Source organism: Saccopteryx leptura, chromosome 3 (assembly GCF_036850995.1).
Source record: "Saccopteryx leptura isolate mSacLep1 chromosome 3, mSacLep1_pri_phased_curated, whole genome shotgun sequence".
Classification (NCBI taxonomy): Eukaryota; Metazoa; Chordata; class Mammalia; order Chiroptera; family Emballonuridae; genus Saccopteryx; species Saccopteryx leptura.
Window position 1 is genome coordinate 61,982,951 of NC_089505.1, and position 25,989 is coordinate 62,008,939.

The 25,989-nt window shown below is 50.1% G+C and overlaps 1 protein-coding gene across 1 annotated transcript; it reads right to left on the reverse strand.

Annotated features, from left to right (window-relative positions):
- Positions 1-2,808: 2,808 nt before the first annotated feature.
- Positions 2,809-18,088, reverse strand: CADM4 (cell adhesion molecule 4). Its single transcript, XM_066373651.1, has 9 exons — positions 17,936-18,088; positions 6,814-6,960; positions 6,324-6,476; positions 5,936-6,070; positions 5,380-5,544; positions 5,158-5,248; positions 4,843-5,015; positions 4,354-4,482; positions 2,809-3,835 (listed from the first exon to the last, which is right to left on the reverse strand). Exons 1-9 carry the CDS (start codon positions 17,997-17,999, stop codon positions 3,726-3,728), a joined length of 1,167 nt encoding a protein of 388 aa, XP_066229748.1. The 5' UTR covers positions 18,000-18,088; the 3' UTR covers positions 2,809-3,725.
- Positions 18,089-25,989: the final 7,901 nt, after the last annotated feature.

The window sequence follows — 25,989 nt, forward strand, 5'->3', positions numbered from 1 at the left end:
GAAAATGCTTTTCCCTCTATCCTGGAATAGCTACTCTTGTGCTAACTGATCATATCTTGGCACAGATGTCAATCTGAGAGGCTTTCCCTGTTTTTTTCTAAAATAGCACCTCCGAGATTTGCTTCAGAGAAGTGAGTGGGGTTGTGGATAAAGCAGGATTGAGCCTGAGTTGATGGTTTCTGAAGCTGGAGTGAAGGATGCATGGACTTCATTTTTCTGTTCTACTTCTCTCTGTGTTTGAAATTTTCTCTTGTTTTATGCGGGGGTGGGGGGACAGACAAGGACAGAAAGACAAGAAGAGAGATAAGCATCAATTCTTCACTGTGGCACCTTATTTTACCGATTGCTTTCTCATACATGCTTTAATTGGGGGGCTTCAGCCGAGCCAGTGACCCCTTGCTCAAGCCAACGACCATGGGATCATGTCTACGAACCCACGCTCAAGCTGGTGACCCTGTGATCAAGCTGTTGAGCCCATGCTCAAACCAGAGACCTTGGAGTTTTGAACCTGGATCCGCAGCATCTCAGGCTGATGCTCTATTTACTGTGCCACTACCTGGTCAGGCTTGAAGTTTTCCATAATAACGGAAAATAGTATTCTACATCCCCTTTCTCTGCTTTTTGGGTTTTTTGCAAGAGAGAGGGACCGAGATGAGAAGCATCAACTCATAGTTGTGGCACATGATTGCTTTTGCATATGTGCCGTGACCTGGGGTTCAAGCAGAGCCAGTGACCTTTGGGCTCATGCCAGCGACATTGAGTTTCAAAGCAGTAACCTCTGGGCTCAAGCCAGCTACCTTGACATGATCCCCCGCTCAAGCCGGCAACCTGCACTCAAGTTGGTGAGTCCTCAGTCTAGTCAGCCACCTGGGGGTTTCAAACCTGAAATCTCAGGGTCCCAGGTTGATGTTCTATTATCCACTGTGCCACCACCGGTTAGGCTGCATTTTATCTTAATGGCAAACTTAAATTAAGTTCTTTTTCCCTTGTAAAAACTTAATGAGGGTAAACATGGAGTTACCCTTTTTCAGTTTGGGGCCACAGTACCTTGAACAGGATCATGTATTAATGCTAAGCTGTCTGGAACACCTAATGTTTGCCCGTTTTATTCACCATAGCATCTCTAGACCTTTGAGCAGTACCTGGCATAAACTAAGATGTATGTATACACACACACACACACACACACACGTACATATATACAGACACACATATATATATTTGTTTTTTAAATTAAGTGAGAGGAGCCCTGGCCAGTTGGCTCAGTGGTAGAGCGTTGGCATGCAGGAGTCCCAGGTTCGATTCCCGGCCAGGGCACACAGGAGAAACGCCCATATGCTTCTCCACCCCTCCCCCTCTCCTTCCTCTCTGTCTCTCTTTTCCCCTCCTGCAGCCGAGGCTCCATCGGAGCAAAGTTGGCCCGGGTGCTGAGGATGGCTCCATGGATTCTGCCTCAGGAGCTAGAATGGCTCTGGTCACAACAGAGCAACGCCCCAGATGGGCAGAGCATCGCCCCCTGGTGGGCATGCCAGGTGGATCCCAGTTGGGCGCATGTGGGAGTTTGTCTGACTGCCTCCCCGTTTCCAACTTCAGAAAAATACAAAAAAAAATAATAATAAGTGAGAGGTGGGGAGGCAGAGAGAGATTCCTACATGTGCCCTGAGCAGGATCCACCTGGCCAGCCCCCTAGGGGGTGATGCTCTGCCCATCAGGAGCCACTGCTCCATTGCTCGGCAACTGAACTATTTTAGCGCCTGAGGTGAGGCCATGGAGCCATCCTCAGTGCCTGGGGCCAACTTTGCTCAAACCAATAGAGCCATGGCTGTGGGAGGGGAGGAGAAAAAAGAGAGAAAAGGTAGGGGAGGGGTGGAGAAGCAGATGGTCACTTCTGTGTGCCCTGACCAGGAATCAATCCCATGACTTCCACACGATGGATGGACACTACCAGTGAGCCAACTGGCCAGGGTATATTTTTAAATATTGAATTAGAATCACTTATTTAAAATTTAAAGAAAAAGCCTGACCAGGCAGTGGCGCAGTGGATAGAGCGTCAGACTGGGACGTAGAGGACCCAGGTTCGAGACCCCAAAGTCGCCAGCTTGAGCGCAGGGCTCATCTGGTTTGAGCAAGGCTCACCAGCTTGAGCCCAAGGTCGCTGCCTCGAGCAAGGGGTCACTCGGTTTGCTGTAGCCCCCTAGTCAAGGCACATATGAGAAAGCAATCAATGAACAACTAAGGAACCGCAACGAAGAATTGATGTTTCTCGTCTCTCTCCCTTCCTGTCTGTCTGTCCCTATCTGGCTCTCTCTCTGGCTCTCTCTCTCTCTCTGCCACAAAAAAATAAAAAAATAAAAATAAATAAATAAATAAATAAATAAATAAAATTTAAAGAAATGAATGAGATGCCTGGCTAAGGGGCTTTGACTTGATCTAGAGGTGATGGGGAGATAGAGTAAGGGTTTGAGAAAGGCAGGATCAGGGTGAGATGTGACTAACTGAAAGCTGTCCTGGAGACTGATGTCTGGGGTGGGAGTAAGCCAGGGGAAGGGTCCAGGCCTTGGGATGGGGATAGAGTAGCTCAGTAGCTACTGAAGAGATAAGACTCTGACTATTTGCCTGAAGGATTGTCTAGGAAAAAACCCACGTTTCTCTCTCTAGGAGGGTCAAGGTGCTGTTGGGGAGGTAAAGACCTTCTCTTGTCCTATACTGTTCACCAGTGACTCCTCTCCCACTCTCCTCCTTAGTTCAGTCCCCCTTCCAACATGGTGCAGCTCTCGCAGAGGGACAGACACATAGCCACCCCAAACATGTGTTCTCTCCTCGGTTTAATGGTGGTTAGTGGGATTGCCAACCCCCCTCCCCATTCCCCTCCCTGCCCCATACAAAATGGTTGGGTTTTTTTGAACAAAAAGGGGGGGGATCCAGGAATTAGGGAGGGGGCATAATCTGATATTTTATACAGATTTTTGATTTTTTTAATATATTATATATAAAACCATAGAGACCAACGCACATCCCCTAAACTCCTTTCCCCCTCCCTGGGGGCCTGGAGGAGAGATGGGGAAGGCCCCCCAGGAGTGGGTGGACAGAAAGACAAATATAGGTGGGACAGATGTGGGCTGGAGGAGGTAGAGGGAAAGGGAGCCCAGGAACCTGGGGAAGGGGATTGGAGAATAGGGCTGGGGCTGTCTCCCTCACCTCCTCCATCAAAATTATGACACAGACACAGAATCCCTGTTTCCACACCCTTCCCACCCACCCTTACCCCCACCGTGCAAACATGGCTTTGCAAAGAGGTGCCCAGAGCTCTGTGGAACTCCTACAATGGCTGGCATGGGGTCTGGGACCCCCAAATAAATCTGTGTTCCCCTTCCCTGCCCACCCCACCCTTCCCAGAATCTGATCCCCTCCCTATAAGACCTGGTTCTGCAGCCTAGGGGCCCTGGCCTTCTCCCAGTTATCTTCCCCCAACCCAATCCCTACCGCCTTCCCTGGACTTGGGGGATCTGGACCTTTGGCCTCTGCCCCATGGGGGACCCAGACCTCTGGGACCTTGCTTCTGGCCCTTGCAGAGACCCAGGCATCTGACATTCCCATCCCTGCCCAAACATCTGAGGTGTTAGTGGTGGGGGGAAATGCCCACCATCCCAGACTCTGGTAAATGTCTTTGCAGCTAGCAGTGTGGTAGACGCCAGCCTAGGGCCAGGCCTGGGATGGAGGTGGGGTCAGATGAAGAATTCTTCTTTCCTCTTGTGTCCATCGCTGCCATTGAGGAAGGCTTCTCTTGCTTCTCCCTGTTCATCCAAACCACTGGCCTCATGGGTCAGATAGGAGCCTGAGAGGTGACAGGCCCCCAGGGAAGAGGACACATATATGTGGACCCAGAAGTGGACAGAAATATACGGGAAGAAGGACACAGACAAGACAAATATCAGACGAAGGAAGAGGGAGAAACAACACAGGGAGAGGGAATCAAGAACAGGGAATAGCAAAATGGGCAGAGAAAGAGGTAAAGCAGAATTAGGAAGATACCAAAAGTTCACAGAAAGATCAGCCCTTATCTGGTTTGTTGGTGACACCCCCTTGTTCTGCTCCCGACGAATCCAGCAATTAGGAAGATAAATCGTTTAATTCAAACCCACGACCTTAATTCAGCTTCAATGTTTCACCCCTTTTAATCTTGGGCAAAAGACCCGCCCCTTTTGGAATCTAAGCCTCAGGTCCCACTGGGTTTTGAATCCTGGGTCTTCTAGGCTTTGCTTTCTCTGGAATTCCGGCTCCAGGCCCCGCCCCTTTCCCTCGATCCCACAACTAACCGCACCCCTAGCTGAATTCAGATTCCGCCCCACTCACCCTTCTGCCGTACTGAGCACCAAACCATGCCCACCAGCACACATATGATCAGAAACACCAGTAGCGCCAGGATGCCTCCCACAATGGCGTAGGGCACTGACGTCTGAGCCTCCACCACTGCACCGGGGTCTGTCAGAAGAACAGGGCACAGGACCAGGTTATCAGAGTACGGTCCCTGCCTGGCCCCACCAGAGCCACCTGTTAAAACCATTCCGCTCGCCACCTCTAACAGCACCCCTTAAGGTGCCACGCCCCTCAAATGACTGCAACCTGGTGGGTCCTTCACTTGTGGCTTTCCTCTTTCCTGATGCTTCACTTCCTTAATGAATGCCTGTTTTTGTTCACTGCCCCACAGGCCTCTGAGTTATTTTGCTAATACCCGCTTTGCCTCCTTTCCTTATCCCACTCGCAGAGAACTGAAGCAGAGACCCCCGGGAGGCTCCGTCCTTGCCCCCGCCCCGCTCCTACACCGCCTCAGCCAGCACTCACCGTAGACGACGAGCACATAGAGCGCCCTCGCGTGGCCGTGCTTGTTAGACGCCTCGCAAGTGTAGGTGCCATTATCTGCCGATACCAGGCCTGGCAGCGTAAGCGTCTCCCCGACCGCTTCGGCTCGCTCGGGCAAAGACTCATTCCCGCGGTTCCAGCGGATGTGATTTGGCCTGGACGGGGGTAAAGTACAGTGTGAGTTAGGGACGAAGGTGCCAGCACCCAATTTTTACTTCTCAGGAACCTAGATATGTAGCATCTCCAAATAAGAGGGTCCCTACTAGCCCTTTCCAGGAGTACCGGGCCCCAGCTCACCTGGGGTTTCCCGTTATAGCACACGTCAGAACCAGCGTGTCTCCCTCCCTCACCACGGCTTGGGAGGCATGGATCCGGGCCGTGGGGGAGTCTGTGGGCAGAAGTGAGATATGAGAGTGGTTGTTAGGGCCATAACGTGAGGTTAGGAACCCTCCCGCGGAAGGGCGGCTGGCGTTGGGATCCCCTCCAAACCCGCCAGGTCCCTGCCCGCCAGGCACTTACACTGCACGTCCAGCACGTACTGCGTCTGCTTGCTGTGTCCTGAGGGCAGCGCCTGGTTCTGCGCCTCGCAGATGACGATACCGCCGTCATCCTTCCGGTCTACACGAAACCTCACTGTGCTCGCCACGCTCCACACCTTGCCATTTTCCTTACTGCTGCTCACACCTGCCACGCCGGGAACCCGCAGCTTCAGCCCAGGATTCCGGCTCCGCCCCCAAAGGGAGTATTTCACCCCCCAGCCAATCCCAAAGCAGTCTATTTGCTAAACCCGCCCCTAAGCCGCAGGTCTCGCCTTTAGTCTTCCAAACGACGACCCTCCCTGAACCAAACTCGCAGTCCTGCATGCGCCTTCTCAAAGCTCCTCCCTCATTCACTCCCATGTCTTCTCATCTATCAATTTGTTCAACAGCTGCATATTGCTTGTCTGATGCCTGCCAGACCTGTGCACTCTTCTTCAAGCCCCGCCCCCACAACTAAACTTCACAAGCCCCGCCTCTGGTAACCCCGCCTCCTTTCGAGTCCCGCCCCTCGCTGGCACCTCTCCTACCCCTTGTACCTTTCAGCTCCTTGCGGTCGCGGTACCAGCGCAGAACGGCTACTGGTCGGGACCGTGGAACCAGGCAGCTGAGCTCCACCTCGCCACCCTCCACCGCCTGCTCCCGGACTTCCACCACGGGGTTCTCTGGGGCCACTGCCTCAGGGATAAGGGGGTAAAGAGGGATGTCAGGGGAGTCATCCAGGTGGGTTCAAAGCGACCAGGCTGTGGGATTACAGGGACCAAGGGAAAAGGATCAAACACAGAGTGCAGAGGTCAGGAAGGCTGGCCATATTGCCTGGGCCCAGATATCCAGGAGGTTAAAAACAGCCAGGGTAGGGTCTCAGGATAAGGGATAAGCAAAGGAGAACTGAGGATGGCATGGGTTGCAGGAGGGGGAGGTGGTTACCCAGTACAGTGAGCGTGGCAATCTGGTGGTGGGTGTCCTCCGTGTAGAGCTGGCAGAAATAGCCCCCCTCGTCTTCCAGGCGGGCATCTGAGAGCCGGATCCGTACCCTGCGAGGCGAGAACTCCTCAAGCTGGAAACGCTCGTCCTTCAGGGCTACAGAGAGTGAACCAGAAGTGAACTTGGGGAATCATGGCCTCAGGAGTTCCACCCTTCCTCCAGGAGCTTCGAGTCCAGCCCTCAGCCACTTTTGTCTAGCCATTATCTATGTGTCTCCCTTGGGGACCCAGAATGATTCAGGCTTTCCCACACACAGGAGTAGGAATCCAAACCCCCAGCTCCATGCTATGTGAGGATCCAGGAGTCCAGGCTCCCCCAGTCCCTCCTCCCTCAGACCCAGGATTCTAGAGTGTCAGCTCTGCCCTCTTTCAGGTCACAGGAATCAGGCCCCAGCCCTCCTTCAAGATTCAGGATTTTGGACCCCAGCACTCACCGCGGGTGCCATTGAAGAAGAGGGTCTGCCGGGCTGGATTCTGAATGACAACTATGGACCCATCATACTGGTGAAGACGGCAGGTTATCTCGGCCACCCCACCCTCAGCCACTGTCACATTCTCTGTCTGTACTTCCTGTCCTGCCCCTGGACCAATAGGCAGAGAGACAGGATAGGAGACTCGTTGAGGGCTGTAATTCAATCTTTTTTCTCTCCCTCTGCTCCTCTTCCATCCAAACCTCCAATCCCTCTCCTTCCCCTCACATTCAGTTTATCACATCCAACATTTCTTGTCAGCTGGAGTCCAGAGGAAAGGGAGACCAAGACTAACTAGGGACTCTTCCCAAAAGTGGCCAGATGTGTGACTTCTGACAATGGTACACTATTCACTTGATCCAGAAAACCCTATAAAGTTATGCAAATTAAGAGGTTTAAATCTTCGTGTTCACTTTAAGAACACTCGTGAAACTGCCCAGGCCATTAAGAGTATGCATATTCGAGAAGCCACCAAGTACCTGAAGGATGTCATTGTACAGAAGCAATGTGTGCCATTCTATCCTGGTGGAGTTGGGAGCAGTGCCCAGGCCAAACAGTGGGGCTGGATATAGGGTCAGTGGCCCAAAAAGATTGCTAAATTTTTGCTGCACACACAGAGTGTAATGCCAAACTAAAAGACTATACTTTCAGGGATCATTTCTACTTTGTAATGTATAACTTAAGGCAGTGGTTCTCAACCTGTGAGTCGTGACCCCAGCAGGGGTCGAATGACCAAAACACAGGGGTCACCTAAAGCCATCGGAAAATACATATTTATTATACAATATATTTTAAAATAAAATATATATTTCCGATGGCTTTAGGTAACCCCTGTGTTTTGGTCGTTTGACCCCCGCCAGGGTCGCGACCCACAGGTTGAAAACCGCTGACTTAAGGGTTTAGATGTAGATCCTCTGGGCATTGAGCACATCCAGGTGAACAAAACTCCCAAGATGCGGCACAGAACTTACAGAGCTCACAGCAGATAAACCCATATATGAGCTCTCCCTGTCACAGTTAGATGGTCCTTACTGAAAAAGAGCTGATTATTCCTAAACCAGAAGAAGAGATTCATAGAAAAAAATAAGATATCCCAGAAGAAACTGAAGAAACAAAAACTTATGGCCCGGGAGTAAATTCCGCATAAAATAAATACTAATAAAAGTTAAAAACAAAAAAAGACTGACTAGGGAGATGGTTTACTCGAGAAGGTTCTGGAGAGGGCTTTATTGGATCCAGATCTTGAGGAAACAGTTCACCAGGTGTGGGGAACTGCTATGTGTTTACCAAACCCCATCTTTTGCACCTAGGCACGTGTTGTAGCTTGTCTGCAGAGATAGCCACAATGTTCTTCCTGTCCCTCCCTGTACATGCCCTTTGTAAGGTGACTTTGCTGCGACGCCCATTAAAGGAGGCACTCAGACCTTAGGGATCTGGGCAGGCCTTGTGACTTGCTTTGACCAAAAGAATTTGCAAGAGTGATTTTATTCTAGTTTTGGAGCATAGGCCTCAAGAGACCTTGTAGCTTCCACTCATGCCCTTTTGCTGCCCTGAGACTTTTGAGTGAAGATGCCCAGACTAGCTTCCTTGAGGATGAGAGACTGCATGGAGAGAGAAGCCCAGCGAACAGTTAGCACCAACTGCCAGCCATGTGAGTGAAGCCACCCTGGACCATCCAGCCCCAGTAAGACCCACCAGGTGATTGCAGCCACATGAGCAACCCCAGCTGTGACCAACAGAAGAAATGCCCAACTGATCTAGTCCAAAGTGCTGACCCCAGAGTTGGGAGTAAATAACATGATTGTTTAAAAGCCACTGAGTTTTAGACAGTCTGTTAAACTCCTAAAGTTAAATGCTACAACACATAATTAGGTTATATTTCCCAGGGTCCCTTGTACTTAGACGAGGCCATATGACTGACTTCTGGCCAATGGGGTGTAGGCAGAAGAGAGAAACACCCCTTCCAGACTGGCTCTTCTCACACACATCCTTCTTTTCTTTTTTTAAAATTGATTTTAAAGAGAGAAAGGGAGACAGAAACATCAATCTGCTTCTGTATGTGCCCCAACCAGGGATAAAACTGATTGCCTCTGCATATCAGGATGATGGTCTGACCAATGAGCTATTCTGCCTTAGCTCACTCACATTCTTCTTCTTTTTTTAAATATTTATTTTATTGGTTTTAGAGGGAGGGGATGGGAGAGAGAGAGAGAGGAATATTAATCTGTTCCTGTATGTGCCCTGACTGGAGATTGAACCGGCAACCTCTGTACTTCAGGACAGTACTCTAACCAACCAAGCTATCCAGCCAGGGCTCACTCACATTCTTCTTAATGCTGACAGAGGGGACTCCAGGGAACCTAGAGGATGGGATCACAAGCTGGCAGCCTGGGGCTCTGCTTGACTGCCCTTGTGACTTGTGTGCGTAGAACTGTAACATGAGTGAGAAATACACTTTTTTGTAAAGCCACTGAGATTTCAGGGCTGTTCATTATAGAAGTTAACCTGCCCTGATTAACCCCACAGAGGAACAAGGCGATTAGTAAGGGGCTGTTTCCAGCAGAGGAAACAGCTTGGAATAAAGCTCAAAGCTGAGATTAATTATCATCAGCATCACCATCATTACTGTCAGTGTCATCTTCAAAATAACAATCACAATAGCTACTGTTTATTAGGCACTTGCTGTGCCAGACTCTGTGCTAAGGGCATTACCTATAATTCCCATTTAATCATCACCGTATCTGAATAAGGTAGGCACTATTATTATTATCAATTTTCAGTTTTCTTCCAATCCCCATTTTACAGATGAGACAATTGGCCCAGAGAGAGAAAATGACTTGCCCAAAGTCACAGCCCAAGAGTGGCAGAGCCAGGGCCTGCATCCAGATCTCTGACTCTGTATCCCAGATCCACATCCACTCTTGGCCGTCTGGCTGCAAAGTGGCCGGCATTGGTGGGGGTTGTGGAATGTGCTAGTGGAGGGCCTCCAGTGCCAACCTAGGAGATTAGGTTTTATCCTGAAGGCCAGTGGAGGTTCTGAAGCATGAAATAGCCATAATCACATCTGGTTATTTACCTTTAAATTGTTGGCTAACTATTGCTTCATGTCTCTTACAGTCTCTCATTCATTCATTTGAGTATTTCCTGAGCAGTGGGTAGGTTTTCCAGGGCTGGATGCCCAGAAATGAGTCAGTTGAGGTCCCTGTTCTGGAGGGCCTTTCAAGATTAATGGGGAGGTAGACACAAATCACTGTACTATCCCATCAAAAGTGTTATTCCCTGTTAGAAGGATAGGTAACCTTATTTGGGGGGTAAAAAAGATTTATTCTAGGGGATGAAGGTAGAAATAGCTAGCTTCCTATCCTGACATCCATGCTTCCCTTTTTCCTTAGCAAAAGAACCCTGATTGTATTTTATGGTTGCCCTATGCCTAGCAGAAAGATATATTTCCCAGATATTCTTGCAGCTAAGTGAGGCCATGTGAAAATTTTGTCCAAATGGATATAAAGGAAATTGTCATGTGGTAATCTGGGGAAGATTTCCTAAAAGGGGGGACAAGTTCCTTGTCCACCAGGTCACCTTTATGCTGCTTGGAACTAGGAGGTGATACCTGGAGTTCTGGCAGCCATGTTGGGCCATGAGGACAAGGGCAGTAGGGATGGTGGAACCAAGAACTAGAAGATACCTGGGTCTCTGGTGATGGTGTAGAGCTGCCATTAAGGCCCTGGTTGCCTACTTCTGGACTTCTTTTATATTTGAGTATAACTCCTTATATTTTTAAACCACTACTAGGGATTTATCTATGACAGGGGTCTCAAACTCGCGGCCCACGGGCCGCATGTGGCCCGCCGAACAATTTTGTGCAGACCACAGACTAATCCACAAAGTTCAAAATATTTTGGATAAAATTAAGTAAGCCTAGGGGCCTACTTGTATTTTTCATTTCTTTAGCATCCTAGCTAGATATTAGCTTAGTTAACAGCAGTTGTGATGCGAACTACAGTTTCTGGTCGTTTTGTGACACTGAGTAAACTGCATGTACGATTGTGCTTGTTGTACTGATTTTTTTTTTGTTTTCAACTGCAGTGAGAAAAGTGTTGCGTAACAGTTGCCTTTTGTAGACCTAGTGTGGCCCGCCGAACGGCTGTGATCTTGCTCTGCGGCCCACATGCTGAGTTGAGTTTGAGACCCCTGATCTATGACCTGTAATATCAAGCTTAAGATGTTCAATCCAAATGTTTTTCTTTGCATGTTTTCTCAATCTCAGTAAATGTCGCAACCATCCACCCAGTTGCTAAGGTAAAAAACAGGAATCATACAAGTTCTTACCTTTTCCCTCACCTCTAACATTTATTCCATCAGCAAGATCTATCAATTCTACATTTAAAACATATTCCAAATCTATTCACCTTTGTCTACATCTTCTACCAGAACTCTAGTCCAATGACACCATCTCTTACTTGGACCTTTAAGAGCTCCCATGGCTGCCCTTACTTCCATGCCTACCTCCTGCCAGGCCATTCTTTATACAGCAGCTAGATGGATTTTTCCAAAAAAGTAAATCAGATCAACTTACCTCTCTGCTTAAAACCCTTTGATCGCTGCTCATTACACTTAGAATAAAGTCTAGACTTCCCTGGGTTTTCAAGGTGCTATATGGCCTGGTCTCAGTTAGTCACCCTCACTTCACTCCAGCCTCACTGGCCTTAATGTCTTTCAGACATGCTGAGCTTGTTACCACCTCAGGGCCTTTGCACTTGCTGTTCCCTTTGCCTGGAGTGTTCTTTTCTCTTGATCATCCCAGGACTGCCTCCTGTTCTCATTCAGGTCTCTGCTCATATGGACACTAGACTTTCTCTCACTCCCCATCATTCACCTTTAGAACACTTTCTATTTTATCACCATTGTTTTATTTCCTTTATGGAAATTTCACTGAAATTATTTTATTAATTTTCCCACTTGTTTATTGTCTGTTTCTTATCACTAGAATATACACCCCAATGAAGCAAGGATATAAGCCATTGGGTTTACTGTTGTACCCCTAGTGCCTAGAAGTGTGCCTGACACTTGATAAATGTCTGGGAAATTGATGAATGAATGGCAAATGTCAGGCAGCCTTTCATTTCAGCTTCAGAACAAACTTGTGACATCACTATTCTCATCTTCTTTTTTTTAATTTATTGATTTTAGCAAGAGAGGAAGAGGGGTAGAGAGAAAGAGAGACAGAAACAGGAAGATCAATCTGTTCCTGAATGTGCCCTGACTGGGGATTGAACCAGCAACCTCTGTACTTCAGGACAATGCTCTCCAACCGAGCTACCCAACCAGGGCACTACTCTCATCTTAAATACCTGGGTTGATCCCAGCTGGACCACTTGCCATCTGTGTGACCTTGGGCAAGTGGCTTAACCTTTTGAACCTCAGATGTCCCACCTGTAAAATGGGCATGATGCCAGTGCCTGCCTCATAGGGATTAGCCTCAGGGAACCCTCTCTGCAAAGCTGCTATTATTACAACCTCCAGAAACTTGCCCAAGCACATGAAAACTGGCTTGTCTGCTCATTCTGGCACTTCTAAAAAAGCATTTTGAAGCCTATCCATGGATCCTGGACCTCAGAGCTAGCCCATGCTAGCCCCCCCCCCCCCATTTTACAGATGTGAAAAATGAGGCTCAGGGGTCCCAGATAAGTCAGTCACAGAAACTCAACCTATCTGGAGAGCCATCAGGACCTCTGGATCTGCACACACACCCCCAAATTTATCCCCTGCTCTCTGCTTGAGGGTGCACATGGGGTGAGGGTGGGGGGCTTTTGTCTTATTCCCTCCCCCTCCTGAAGACTCAGTAACCAACAGTGTCTGTGCTTGGAATATTAATGTCCCAGGAGCTTTTGTTTCGGGGTTGAGGGGTGGTGAGGCGGGACTTTCTGGTCAGAGAGGGTGTGAGCTTTTGGGACTAGGGCACTGGCCCTTTAAACTGTGTTGATAGCCTGGAGTCGTCATGGGATGGTGTCTGGAAAAGGCACAGAAGGGTTTGGGAAACAGTGGCTGAGCAGGTAACATGTAGAAGCCCTGAATCCAGCACTCTGTTCCCTCAGACCCAAGAATCCAGCCCCAACGGCCTCCTCTCCCGGGATCCAGGAGTCCAGGCTCCGCACCCTCTTCCAGCAGGACCCAGGAGTCTGGGTTCTCAGCATCCTCCTCCTTCAAACCTGGAAGTCCCTAGCCCCCAGCTTCTCCCCCATCAAACCCAGGAGTCTGGGCCTTTAGCTCCCTCCTCCTTCAGGACCCAGGAGCCAGGGGTCCAGAGTACACAGCTGGTGGATGTTTCCACAGAAACTAAGAGAAGTGGGGGAGCACTTCCTGGGTCCTGAGTCAGCGAATACCCATGGGAGTCTCAAGGTCACAGTTCCTGGAAGGTCACAACCACCCCCTGTGTCTCTGCTCCCCAGGAGGCTTATGGTATCATGCCTCCTCCCCCAACTTCCTCCCCTAGGGAGGTGGTACATCCCTACGTCCTGACCGAACCCCCTCTCAGCCCCCCATCAATGGCGGAGTCCGAACATCCTTGCACAAAGCATCAATTCTTCCCCAGCTCAGCCTTGTGAAGGCGCCTGTATTCGTAGGACCTAGGCATCAGGGTCCAAGCCCCTCCTCCCTCAGAAACCTGGAGTAGGACCCCAGCCCCTTCCTCTCTCAGGACTCAGGAGTGTGTATCCCCACCCCTCCCTCCCTTAATGCCTAGGAGTATGGACCAGCAGTTCCTTCCTCCTCCCTCAGACCCGGGAGTCCGGGCCGGCCCCTCCTCCCTCTGACATACATGTTCAGGAGCCCTTGCCTTCTCCTCCCTCAGACCCAGGGTTCCAAGACCCCAGCCCCCTCCTCCCTCTGACACACATAACCAGGACCCCTAGTCTTCTCCTCCCGCAGGCCCAGGGGTCCAAGACCCCAGCCTCCTCCTCTCTCAGAAACTTTTGACTCCAGGTGCATAGTCCTGAACTCCCAGGACCACAATCCTGCCTTTCCCCAGCCCTCTGTCCCCCTCCTATCTGGGGACCAAGCATCAGGTGGGGGCATAGGGGTGAGTCAGCAGCCTCACACACAAAGTCTCCCCTGTGGCCCCCACATTCCTGGGATATTCGGAACTCCCTGGATTCTGGGCCTCAGGCCTAGCCAGGGGGTGGGGAAGTCCTGGAGGTTCCCCCTGGGGCGGGGGCGGGGTCAGGGGAGGAATTCCTGCTGGGAAGGGTGCAAGCCTGCACTGAGTGTCCACTGTCCTGCCCTCCACCCCCAGTGCCTTCTATTCAGCCCCTCCCAGAAGAGCCAGGCTCTGCTGCCGCCCTCTTGCCCTATAGGGTGCCTGCGGAGGAGCCTTGGTGCCTGGTTCCCGGAGGACCCAGGGGCCTGGGGTCTGCACAGGCAGGAACTAGTGGGTGCTTGTGTCCTGGTGCCACAGGCCATTGGGCACTGGCGAGTCTGACTGTCTCCGAGTCCCCCACACCCCACCCAGAGAGAGAAAGCTGTCTTTGTGTTCCCCAAGATGGGGACAGGCCAGGCTCGCACGACATTAACCCACCCAGGCCCCAGTCCTGCTGTGTCTAAGGTCTTGGAATCCATTGCAGAATCTGACCCCAGTAATAGGGACTCAGGCATCTGGCTCATGGGTGGGTGGGGGTCAGTGACAGAAACCTCCCAAGACCTGCACCCGGGGCTGACTCACCATGAGGAGAAGGCCCCCTGTCTTCAGAGAGGCTGGTCAGAACTTTAGTAAGGAAAAGGGAGTCACTTGGGAGGAAAACATTCTTTGGTATCAACAAGCTTCTCCACAAAGCCCCCAATTCTAACAGCCTCTCTATCTTTTCTTTGTATCTGGACATCTGTATCCTCGGCACCTTTCTGTTCCAGTTTCTAGCCTGTGCATCCCTCTGTCTGCCTGCGTGCATCTCCACGCAGGCAAACCATCTCTCTTTCTCACTTCCTCTCGCCTGCCCATCCTGGTCCCTTCTTTCTTTTGGCATAAATCTCATCATCTTCTGCTATTCGTGGCAGATGAGTGAGCCAGGAAAGGGAGAATACGTTTCTGAAAGGACACAAATGGATGCCATCTCCATCCCCACTCCTGCTGGCTGGGCAAGGTGAGAGAAGAAGGAGGGTGACTAAAAGGGAAATGTGGGGCTACGCACACCCCCTGAAATCTAGTGGCCCAAGCCATTCAGAAACATCCGGTGGGAAGGAAAGCAGACAAGACTCTCTGAGATCATGTACTCCAGCTCCCTAAACCCATGCTTTGCAGAAAGGGAAAGTGAGGCTCAGAGAGGGACAGGAGCTGATACAATGTTACACCAGAGGCCTGGTTCCTCATCTCCCAGCCCAGGGTGTTTCCCATGACACCAGCTCTCTCCCAACTTGGAAAGTCCCATGATTTAGAGAGAGTTTACAGAAGGGATCAGAGTGGCTATAAACAAGGGACAGGATGAGTGGCTCAGTTAGTTACAGCGTTGTTCCCATTTGCTAAGATTGTGGGTTTGATTCCTGGCCAGGGCACATGCAAGAATCAACCAATGAATACATAAAAGTGGAATAACAAATCAATGGTTTTTACCTCCCCCTCTTTGTCTCCCTTCTTCTCTCTCTAAAATCAATCAACTAAAAAAATAAATAAACAAGAGACAAACCGGTAAAACTACCTGACAGAAGTGCTGGATAAAGATTCTTGGGCCCTGATCGGGTAGCTGAGTTGGTTAGAGCATCGCTGTAATACACCAAGGTTGCAGTTTGATCCCTGGTCAGGGCACATACAAGAATCAACCAATAACAGCATGAATAAGTGGAACAACAAATCAATGTTTCTCTCTCTGTCTCTGTATCTTTCCCTTCTACTCTCTCTCTCTCTCAAAAAAAAAAAAAAAAAAGGAAAAAAATGTTCTTAAACTGAGTAGGTGGTAATCTTAGGCTATATTTTGATTCTTTTTAAAAAAGATTTTATTTATTGATTTTAGAGAGAGAGGAGAGAGAGAGAGAAAGGGGTGGAGGAGGAGCAGGAAGCACTAACTAGTATAGTAGCTTCTCACATGTGCACTGACCAGGCAAGCCCAGAGTTTTGAACCGGCGACCTCAGCATCCAGGTCAATGCTTTTCCACCGCGTCACCCCAGGTCAGGCTCTATCTTTTGATTCTGAGACTGTAAAGTCACACAATTCCAGATGTCAGAGATGTCAAGATTCAGGATCTCCAAGAGGCCAAGAGTTTGGAATTTTAAAGATGTCAAGAGGCTAGACTGCTCACTCCACCAAGGTTCTAGAATTGTAAAGGTGTCAAGATTCTGAAGATTTTGGGATTCTATATCCTAAAGATGTTAATGTTCTAAAATACCCTCTGGTTCTTTGTTTACTGGGTTTATTCGTTCTAGGATTCTATGAGGCTCGTTGTTAGGGCCTAAAAAATGAAGAAAGGAAAATAAAAATGGATGGAAATGAAGCTACGGTACCAAAGCACTCATCTGGGAAACTGTGGCACGTCTGTCTCAGAGAAAGGAGGTTCTGCTGCACGTTCTGAAGCGAGGGCAGAGGACTACAGAAGAAAGCAAGGTAGAACGTGAAAGGTCAGCTTTGCCCCTCACCTTGTCAGGGGTTCAAGCTGGAGTTCCTTCCCTTTCAGATCACTGAGTTCAACATCCATACTTTAGAGAAAGTCAAACAGCCCTGGAGAGAGGAGGGTGCTTTGCTGTGGCAAATGGCAAGAGTCAGGATTTACACCCAGGCCCCCAGCTCCGTACCATCTGGTTACACTCCTCTCCCAAATCTCCACAGAATCCAGCCCTCCCACTTCGGCCCCACCACCTCCCAATCCTCCGTTCCTCCTGACAGTGGCTTTACCCACCAGGGAAGAGGTGGCCTGTGGCAAGTTCAAGGCACACAGAATGAAAGTGTGAGTGTGCGGGTTACATTTCCTGACCTTGTCCCTAGTCTCAGGGTCACCCTTTCTTGAAAGTCTCCAGCTATTCTCAGAGTGTGTTAAAGGTATGTGAGTGGCTCTCGGGCTGTTTTGGATGGGGGCTTCTCTGTAAGTCATGGCCTGGGTGAGTGAATGGCTGGGAAGGGGTGCATTTGGGAGGCATTTGCTGAATCCACGTGTGTGCCCACATGCCAAGGTTCACCACACAGTTATCCCCACCACCACCCACACACATTTCTCCAGGGCCCTTTAGGATGCCTTGCCTGACTTAATTCCTCTCCAGGGGTACACGGTCACAGAGAGATGGAGGAGTGGAAGATGGAGATGGGGATTCGAGGATGGAGGTTGTAAGGGTAGAGAGGGGAATCACAGAGACAGGGGACAGGGAGACAGTGGGACAGACAGGAGGACTGACAGAGTGGGAATGAGAGAGACAGGTGACATTGGGGGCTAAAGAAACAGATGACAGAAAGATAGGGGACAGAGAACAAGGGGATGGGACAGATGGGTGACAGAGAAACGGGGACAGAAAAACAAGGGTGGTAATGAGACAGGGGCAGAGAGGGAGAGCAGAAAAACAGGGGACAGAGAAGGGGAATAGAGTCCGATAGGGGACAGAGTGACCCACTAAAAAGGAACAAGACCAAGGGACAGAGGTGGGGGACAAAGACAGGATAGAGAGGTGGAAGAGAGGGAGGCAAGGAGAAAGGGGGACAGACAGAAGGAGGGACAGGACTTCCAGACTGAGGGACACAGGACAAGGGTAGGGGAACAAGGAGAGAGACTGAGGGACTCAGACAGGCAGACAGAGGGACGCAGAGAGCGGATAGAAGGACAGCGGGAACGGCCGGGAGAAGGCGGGCTGAGATGGTGGTGGTGGTGGGGGGGGTCTCGGGCCCTTTGTCCCCACTGGGATCGGGGCCTGTGTGGGGTGAGGAAGCTGCGGCACGGCGGCCAGGGCCCGCGCCCCCTCCCCCGCTCACGGCTCCCGGCCCGCGCTGCGCTTTGTCCCGGGGAGGGGGGCCCGGCCCCGCACGCATTGTTCGGCCTCTGCGGCCCAGCGCTGGCCGGGCTGTCACCGCGGCACGACCCCCCGCCCCAGCCCAGCCTGGCCGGTCCCGGCCCCCAACCCTACCTGGCCCCGCCGCGGCCGCCCACAGCAGCAGCAGCGGCCACTGGAAGCGCCGGGCTCGGCCCATGGTGCCGCCGCCGCCGCCGCCGCCGCTCGCTCCCGGTTCAGCACCTGCACCGCCTGCGCCGCCCGCCCCGCCCCCGCCCCGCCCCCGCCCCGCCCCCTGCCCGCCTGGAGGCGGGGCTCCGACGGCGGGCGGGGCGGGGCCAGGCTGGGGATGGAGGAGGAGATGGCGACCCCTGGACCGCCACCAGACACTGGGTGGAAGAGGACGCCGGCGGGGAGGCGGTGGGGAGGTGCGGCGCCCAGGGGTGGGGAAAACTCGGCCAGGCGGGCGTGCAGGGGAATGTGTGAGCTGGACTGGGCTGGAGAAAATGTGAGGTGCTGGGTGAGGGCAGAGATGGGAGTGCTGAGCCAAGAAGTGAGAGTGTGTAGGTGCGTGCATGGGTAAGAACATTGTGCGAAAGTGTTAGTGTGTGAAGGTTCGTGTGCGTGTGAAAGTGAGGGTGTGAGGGTGTTGTCGGCAGGCTGTGAGAAGGGGCGGGTGCTGTGTGGGGGTGGGGTGAGGGAGGCGCGGTACCTGTGTGAAGGTTTGGGTGTTTGCGCAGTGTAAAGGGGAGACTGTGTGCGAGGAGAGGATGTGAGCACTGAGGGAGTGAGCGGCTTTCGTGGGAAAGGTGAGTGTGAGAATTGTTCTGTGGACAGGTGAGGGAAGGTGTCACATGACGGGCTATGAGCTGAGCCACCTTGAGAGGGAAAGCAGCAGCGTCGTGTTTGGGAAGGTCTAGGAGCTCCCCAGGCAGGGCAGGGTTGAGCTGGGCTGGGCTGAGCTGGGGTCAGATCCCACCCTCCCTCTTGTCGTGACCCGGAAACCCCGTGTTTCTGCATCACGACCAGGAGGGGCCCCCTGAAAGTGAACCAACTGGAAAGAAGCTTGAGTCCTGAGTCTCAGGGAGGGATAGGCTCCTGTGGATGCCTCCCAGGCTCTAGAGTCCAGCTACCTGCCCCACTTTCCTACTCTTCCTTTCTGTCTTCCTTGTCTGACTGTGTGCCCTTCCCACTTTTCTCCCATCTTTGGTGCTGACTCATTCCTGCAGACTTGGGTCCTGTCTCTTGTGGAGTGGGTCTCCCTGAGCCCACCTCTGTGAGACCTTGTAGACCTGGTGCAGGGTTACCATCCTTAGGACCCAAGGAGAGTGAGAAACCATGGAAGGTAGGAGACCTCAGCCTCTCCCATGTCCTTTGACAACCAGGTAAATTGAGATATGCCAACTATGAAAATCCCTGTTTGTTACATATCTCCACCACTACCAAAATATTCTGTATCCAGGCTCACCAAGGGACTTCATTCAGCTCCAGACACCATTTCTTACTTCAGTGCCCAGCTCCCAGCATTCTCTCTGTCCTTTAGACCAAATCTCCCATCAACCTGTATATCCCCCAAACCACAGCTTTGAGTTATTCCATTCCTTTCTCATTCTCAGTTTATCTTTCTGGGGAAAGAGGTGGTCAGGCTGTTTCATTTCTAATTCTTCTAGGGCTGTGTGTTAGGAGATGTGGGAGAGAGATATCTAACCTGGATTTGGTTAGGGGGTAGCTAATAGTTGTCTCTGCCCGCGAGAACCTATAGGTCTCCTTGCCCATGGCTCTAACCAATGTCTCTTGCTCCAGCTGCAGGGCGCCCTGCAAGATGTTGGTTTGGTTATCATCTCTCTTCTTTGGATCCTATCATTTCTTCCACCTGAGGACATTATGAGAGTGGTGGTCCTGTTCGCATCCTACTCCAGGATACTTTATCCATTAGGGTTTCCATGCAGGTGACAGCAAATCCAACCCAACTGGCTTAAGAGAAAGAGAATCGTTTCACATATGAAAAGTGTCTTAGATATGCCTGGCTTTAGTCCATCTCTGTCTTCAGAATAAATATCTCCCCTTGCCTGACCTGTGGTGGTGCAGTGGGTAAAGCTATTCAACCTGAAACACTGAGGTTGCTGGTTTGAGACCCTGGGATTGCCTGGTCAGGGCACATATGGGAAGCAACTACTACGAGCTGATGCTTCTTGCTCCCTTTCTTTCTGTCTTTCTCCTCTCTAAAAATTAATAAATAAAATATTCAATAAAATAAATGTCTCCCCTCATGTTGCAGGATGACTGGCAAATACCCCTGGGGCCACATTTTTCCTTCACATTTGAGAAGGGCAGAGAAGAAAAAGACAGAGAAATAGACTAAGGGAGCCTGAGGTGGGAAGAGAGAAAGGGAGAGAAGAGAGCCCTCGAGAGAGGGGAAATATTTTTCCCCAGGAAAACCTTTCATTGTGTCTAGTTGGTCTAAATGATATCACTTCCCTATCACTGAACCAATATCAGTGGCCAGAGAATGAGACTATGCTGATTGAATTAGACATGGCCAAAGGCTCTCCCTACCCTCAGGCCAGAGGTAAAATCAGCTTTCTCAGACAGAAATGATCTGGGGAGACAGCCGCTGTGTCTACGATTTGGGGGTTAGGGGAAGGGAATGTACTACATACCACCAGTTGACTGTTCCTCTTGGGCTGGTGCAGACTTTGTTTGTAGTCTAATCAGTTCATTCTGTGAGATAATAGAAATCTGTATTTGCTCTGGCCAGGTAGCTCAGTTGGTTGGAGCATCATTCCAATATGCCAAGGTTGTGGGTTCAATCTCCAGTCAAGGCACATAAAAGAATCAACCAACAGATGCATAAATAAGTAGAACTACAAATCAATGTTTCTCTCCCTCTCTCTCTCTCTTTCCCTCTATCTCTGTCTAAAATAATCAATTAAAAAAAAAAAAAAAGAATGACCCTGGCTGGTTTGCTCAGCGGTAGAGCATTGGCCCAGTGTATGGAAGTCCCCTGTTCAATTCCTGGCCAGGGCACACAGGAGAAATGCCCATCTGCTTCTCCACCCTTCCCCTCTCCTTTCTCTCTGTCTCTCTCTTCACTTCCTGCAGCTGAGGCTCCATTGGAGCAAAGTTGGCCCAGGTGCTGAGGATGGCTCCATGGCCTCCGCCTCAGGCGCTAGAATGGCTCTGGTTGCAAAGGAGCAACATCCCAGATGGACAGAGCATCGCCCCCTAGTGGGCATGCTGCATGGATTCTGTTCAGGCACAGTGGGAGTCTGTCTCTGCCTCCCTGCTTCTCACTTCAGAAAAATACACCAAAAAAAAGAAAAAAAAAAGAAGTATGTATTTGGCCTTTGTCCCTGGTTCCTGGTACAGAGCTCCTAAAACCCTTGTAATTTCTTCAGTGGTGAGTGCCTTTTGTGTTAATAAGGTGACTCTGGGCTCCTGGATGAGAGTTGGTTACCTAAAACACCAAGCAGTGATTAGAAGCTTGGAGTTTTCAACATTCTCTTAAGAAGGAAGAAGGGCTAAAAAGTGGAGTGAGTGACCTATGGGCCTACGGGGTGGGGCCTCATAAACATGCCGCGGCCATGGGGCTCGGAGAGCTTCTGGGCTGCTGAACATACGCAGCTGCTGGCGAGAGTGACACGCCCAGAGAGGTCATGGCAGCTCTGTGCCCCTCCCCCTACACCCTGCCCTGTGCATCTTTTCCCTCTGGATGTTCATCTGAATCTATTAACATGTCCTTTTACAATAAATTGGTAAACATAACTGTTTTCTGAGATTTGTGAGCCTCTCTAGCAAGTTAATGAACCCTGAAGAGGTAGTCATGGGAACTTCTAATTTATAGCCAATTAGTCAGAAGTACAGACAACAAACTGGACTTGCCATTGACATCTGGAGTGGAGAGTGGTGTTGTGGGACTGGGCCCCTAACCTACGGGGACTCATGTTATCTCCAGGTAGATAGTGTCAGAAGTGAGTGAAATGGTTAGAACACCCGCTGGTCACAGAGAATTGCTTGGTGTGGAGAACCCCCCCACACACACACACACACATACAGTTGGTGACCAGAAGTGTTGTGTGTATGCTAGTAGTGTGAAAAAAAGGTGACACAGGCCTGACCAGGCAGTGGCACAGTGGATAGAGCATCAGACTGGGATGTGGAAGACTCAGGTTTGAGACCCCCTGGTTGCCGGCTTGAGTGTGGGCTCATCCGGCTTGAGCACGAGCTCACCAGCTTGAGTGCGGGGTCGCCGGCTTGAGTGTGGGATCATAAACATGACCCCATGCTTATTGGCTTGAAGCCCAAAGTTGCTGGCTTGAGCCCAAGGTCGCTGGCTTGAGCAAGAGCTCACTCACTCTGCTGGAGCCCCCACGGTCAAGGCACATATGAGGAAGCCATCAATGAACAGCTAAGGTGCTGCAAATGAAGAACTGATGTTTCTCATCTCTCTCCCTTCCTGTCTGTCTGTCCCTATCTCTACCTCTCTCTGACTCTCTCTCTGTCTGTCAAAAAAAAAAAGAGAGAGAGAAAGAGAAAGAAAGAAAGAGAGAGAGAGAGAGAAAGAGAAAGAAAGAAAGAAAGAAAGAAAGAAAGAAAGAAAGAAAGAAAGAAAGAAAGAAAGAAAGAAAGAAAGAAAGAAGGGTGACACAAGAGAAAGACACGGTAGGGAAGAACTGGTGTTTCTCCTGTACAGGAGGAAGATGGGACATTTTTATTTTCCTTAATACACTTTCCCTCCCCCTTTGGTCCTCCCTAAAACAATCAGGCATACACCTTTTTTTGATAACCAGGTGATGGGGGGAGGGAGCCTAGGAGTGGGGTCAGAATAGTTTGCTAAATATCATGGTTCCTTTACTCCTTCCAGTGGTTGCCATGAGTATATGCAACAACTCAGGCAAATAAAACATGAGGGCAAGTTGGCCTGTAACTTTGGGGATAATATTTATTTGTTTATAAAAAGAGACCCTGGATAGCCTGACTAGGTGGTGGCGCAGTGGATAGAGCGTCAGACTGGGATGCAGAGGACACAGGTTCGAGACCCCGAGGTCGCCAGCTTGAACCCAAGGTCGCTGGCTCCAGCAAGGGGTTACTCGGTCTGCTGAAGGTCGGTGGTCAAGGCACATATGAGAAAGCAATCAATGAACAACTAAGGTGTTGCAACGTGCAATGAAAAACCAATGATTGATGTTTCTCATCTCTCTCCGTTCCTGTCTGTCTGTCCCTGTCTATCCCTCTCTCCGACTCTCTCTTTCTGTCTCTGTAAAAAATAAATAAATTAAAAAAAAACAAAAACAAAGAGACCCTGGACCTGCCTGGTTGGCTCAGTGGTAGAGCATCGGCCGGTGTGTGGAAGTCCCGGATTCGATTCCCAGCCAGGGCACACAGGAGAAGCACCCATCTGCTTCTCCGCCCCTCCCCCCTCTCCTTTCTCTCTGTCTCTCTCTTCCCCTCCTGCAGCCAAGGCTCCATTGGAACAAAGTTGGCCCAAGCGCTGAGGATGGCTCCATGGCCTCTGCCTCAGGCACTAGAATGGCTTTGGTTGCAAAAGAGCAACACCCCAGATGAGCAGAAAATTGCCCACTGGTGGGCTTGCAGGGTGGATCCCAGTCAGGTGCATGCGGAGTCTGTCTCTTTGCCTCCCCACTTCACACTTCAGAAAAATACAAAAAAAAAAAGAAAAAAAGAAAAGAGACCCTGCCTGGCATGAGGTGGTGTCAACCTGAAATGCTGAGGTCGCTGGTTCGAAACCCCGTGCTTACTAGGTCAAGGTACATATGGAAGATGATGTTTCCTGCTCTCTCTCTCTCTCTCGCTCTCCTCACTAAAATAAATTTTTAAAAAATTTAAAAAAGATCCTGACCAGGCGGTGGCACAGTGGATAGAGTGTAGGACTGGGATGCAGAGGACCCAGGTTTGAGACCCCGAGGTCACCAGCTTGAGCACGGGCTCATCTGGTTTGAGCAAAGCTCATCAGCTTGAACCCAAGGTCGCTGGCTTGAGCAAGGGGTTACTCGGTCAGCTGAAGGCCCATGGTCAAGGCACATATGAGAAAGCAATCAATAAACAACTAAGGTGTCACAACGAAAAACTGATGATTGATGCTTCTCATCTCTCTCCGTTCCTGTCTGTCTGTTCCTATCTATCCCTCTCTCTGACTCTCTCTCTGTCTCTGTAAAAAAAATAATAATAAAAATTAAAAAAAGAGAGAGAGATACCCAAGTAGAAGCAGCTCTCACTCCTGGGAGCACACCAGTGCCTTTCCCCCCTCCACCTCTTCTCCCCACCCTATATATATAAAAAAAAGAAAGAAAGAAAAAAGAGACTGAAGTAGAGATGGCTTTTTTGTTATTGCCTCTGAATATGGGTGTGATGTCTGGAACTGCGGCGGCCATCTTGAGACCAGGAGATGGACAAGTGACTTCCTTAAGACATAGTGGAAGCATTGAACTAGTCAACTCAGGAAACGCTCTAACTCATGATCTCTTGTTATCTGAGATCATCAGTTTCCCCTCTGTTTCAATCATTTTGAGTTGTGTGTCCTGTTACATACAACCTTGGTCACCATACTGCCTGTGAATCCAGGCAGGCAGCCCTGCTTGCAGATTAAAACATTCTAAGTGATGGTTTTCTTTTCCAGTGTTCCCCATCCTTGTGATAAGTTCTCTCTCACAGAGGTTGCTTTCCCACTCCTGCAGAGAGAGCTGCATGCCACAAGAACTGCAGGAGCAGTGGATGCCTGTTTGCAACCTGAACAGCTGTGTGCAGTGCCTTTTTTTTTTTTTTTTTTTTTTTTTTTAGCAAGCGAGAGAGAGAGATATACAGACAGACAGGAAGGGAGAGATGAGAAGCATCAACTCATATTGTGGCACCTTAGTTGTTCATTGATTGCGTTATCATATGTGCCTTTACCAGGGGGCTCCAGCTGAGCCGGTGAACCTTTGCTCAAGCCAGTGACCATGGGGTCATGTCTATGATTCCACGCTCAAGCTGGCGACCCCCTGCTCAAGCTGGTGAGCCTGCACTCAAGCCAGATCAGCCCGTGCTCAAGCCGGTGACCTCGGGGTTTTGGACCTAGGTCCTCAGCATCCCAGGCCGACACTCTATCCACTGCGCCACTGCCTGGTCAGGCAATATGCAGTGCTTTGATGTGAACTTCTCTAGCCATAGTAGCACAGGTGGTCACAGGCAGAGCCCTTACCCAAACTGTACCCCATCTGAGTCTGTCTGCTAAAAATGTAGAACTGGGGTCCAGTAGTTTTTGCTACTCAACACTTCAAAGGCATCTTTGGTTGGCTACTATGTGTGAAGCAAAAAAAGGTTGTTTGTAGAGTGACAGAAAAAATAAAGTAGTAGCCCATGAGGTGTAGGGCCAATACTGGATATCGTCCTTCCCTTTCCCCAGCCACATAGTGCTATGGTCAACTGTAAGGTTTTACTAAGAACAGTGGCACTGAGTCACCAGATATGCACAAAGGGGGACAACACAGAATGGCACATACCCTTCCCCCTACCCCCTGCTCACCTGCTGGCTTGCACACAGACAGAGTTTTGCTTGACAATTGCCCAGGGCTTAGCTATATAACTGTGGCCTCCCTCACTGGGGTGAGGAGCTATCACCAACCTGCCGCCATCAGTGCTACCACCGCATGTAAGTAATAAAGGCTATGTCTTCTCCATCTGGTCTTCCTTGTGCTTCCTTTGGGATCTCACAACAACACCAGATTGATTTTCTGAGTCTGGGCTTCCTGCGTTACAAGAGAGAAGTCACACAGTCGAGAGAGAGAGATACAGACAGAGGCAGAGTGACAGAGAGAGAGAGATGCAGAGAGCTTTTACAAAAGGGAGACAACCTTACTTTCATACACAGCTTTTCAATTTTTTCCTGTCCCTGGTGAGGCCTAGAGATCTTGCTTTTGCCTGGATTCTAATCTTCTAATAATATTGTCATTTTTGCTTATGTCAGCTTAAATAGATTTTACTTCTTGCAAGTGAGATCCCTGAACAAAATCTCAGGAGCCATTAATAATGAGGTCCTGATTACAAGTTCTGGTGTAGAGCATTATGCAGAGTTTATCCCTAGCTCAATATCTGCTGTGGGGCATCATAGGAGGTGTAATCCTAGCCTCCAATCTCTGCCACTGGGTTTCGTGGGAGATGCAGTCCTAGTCTCAGTTCCTGCTGAAAAGAAT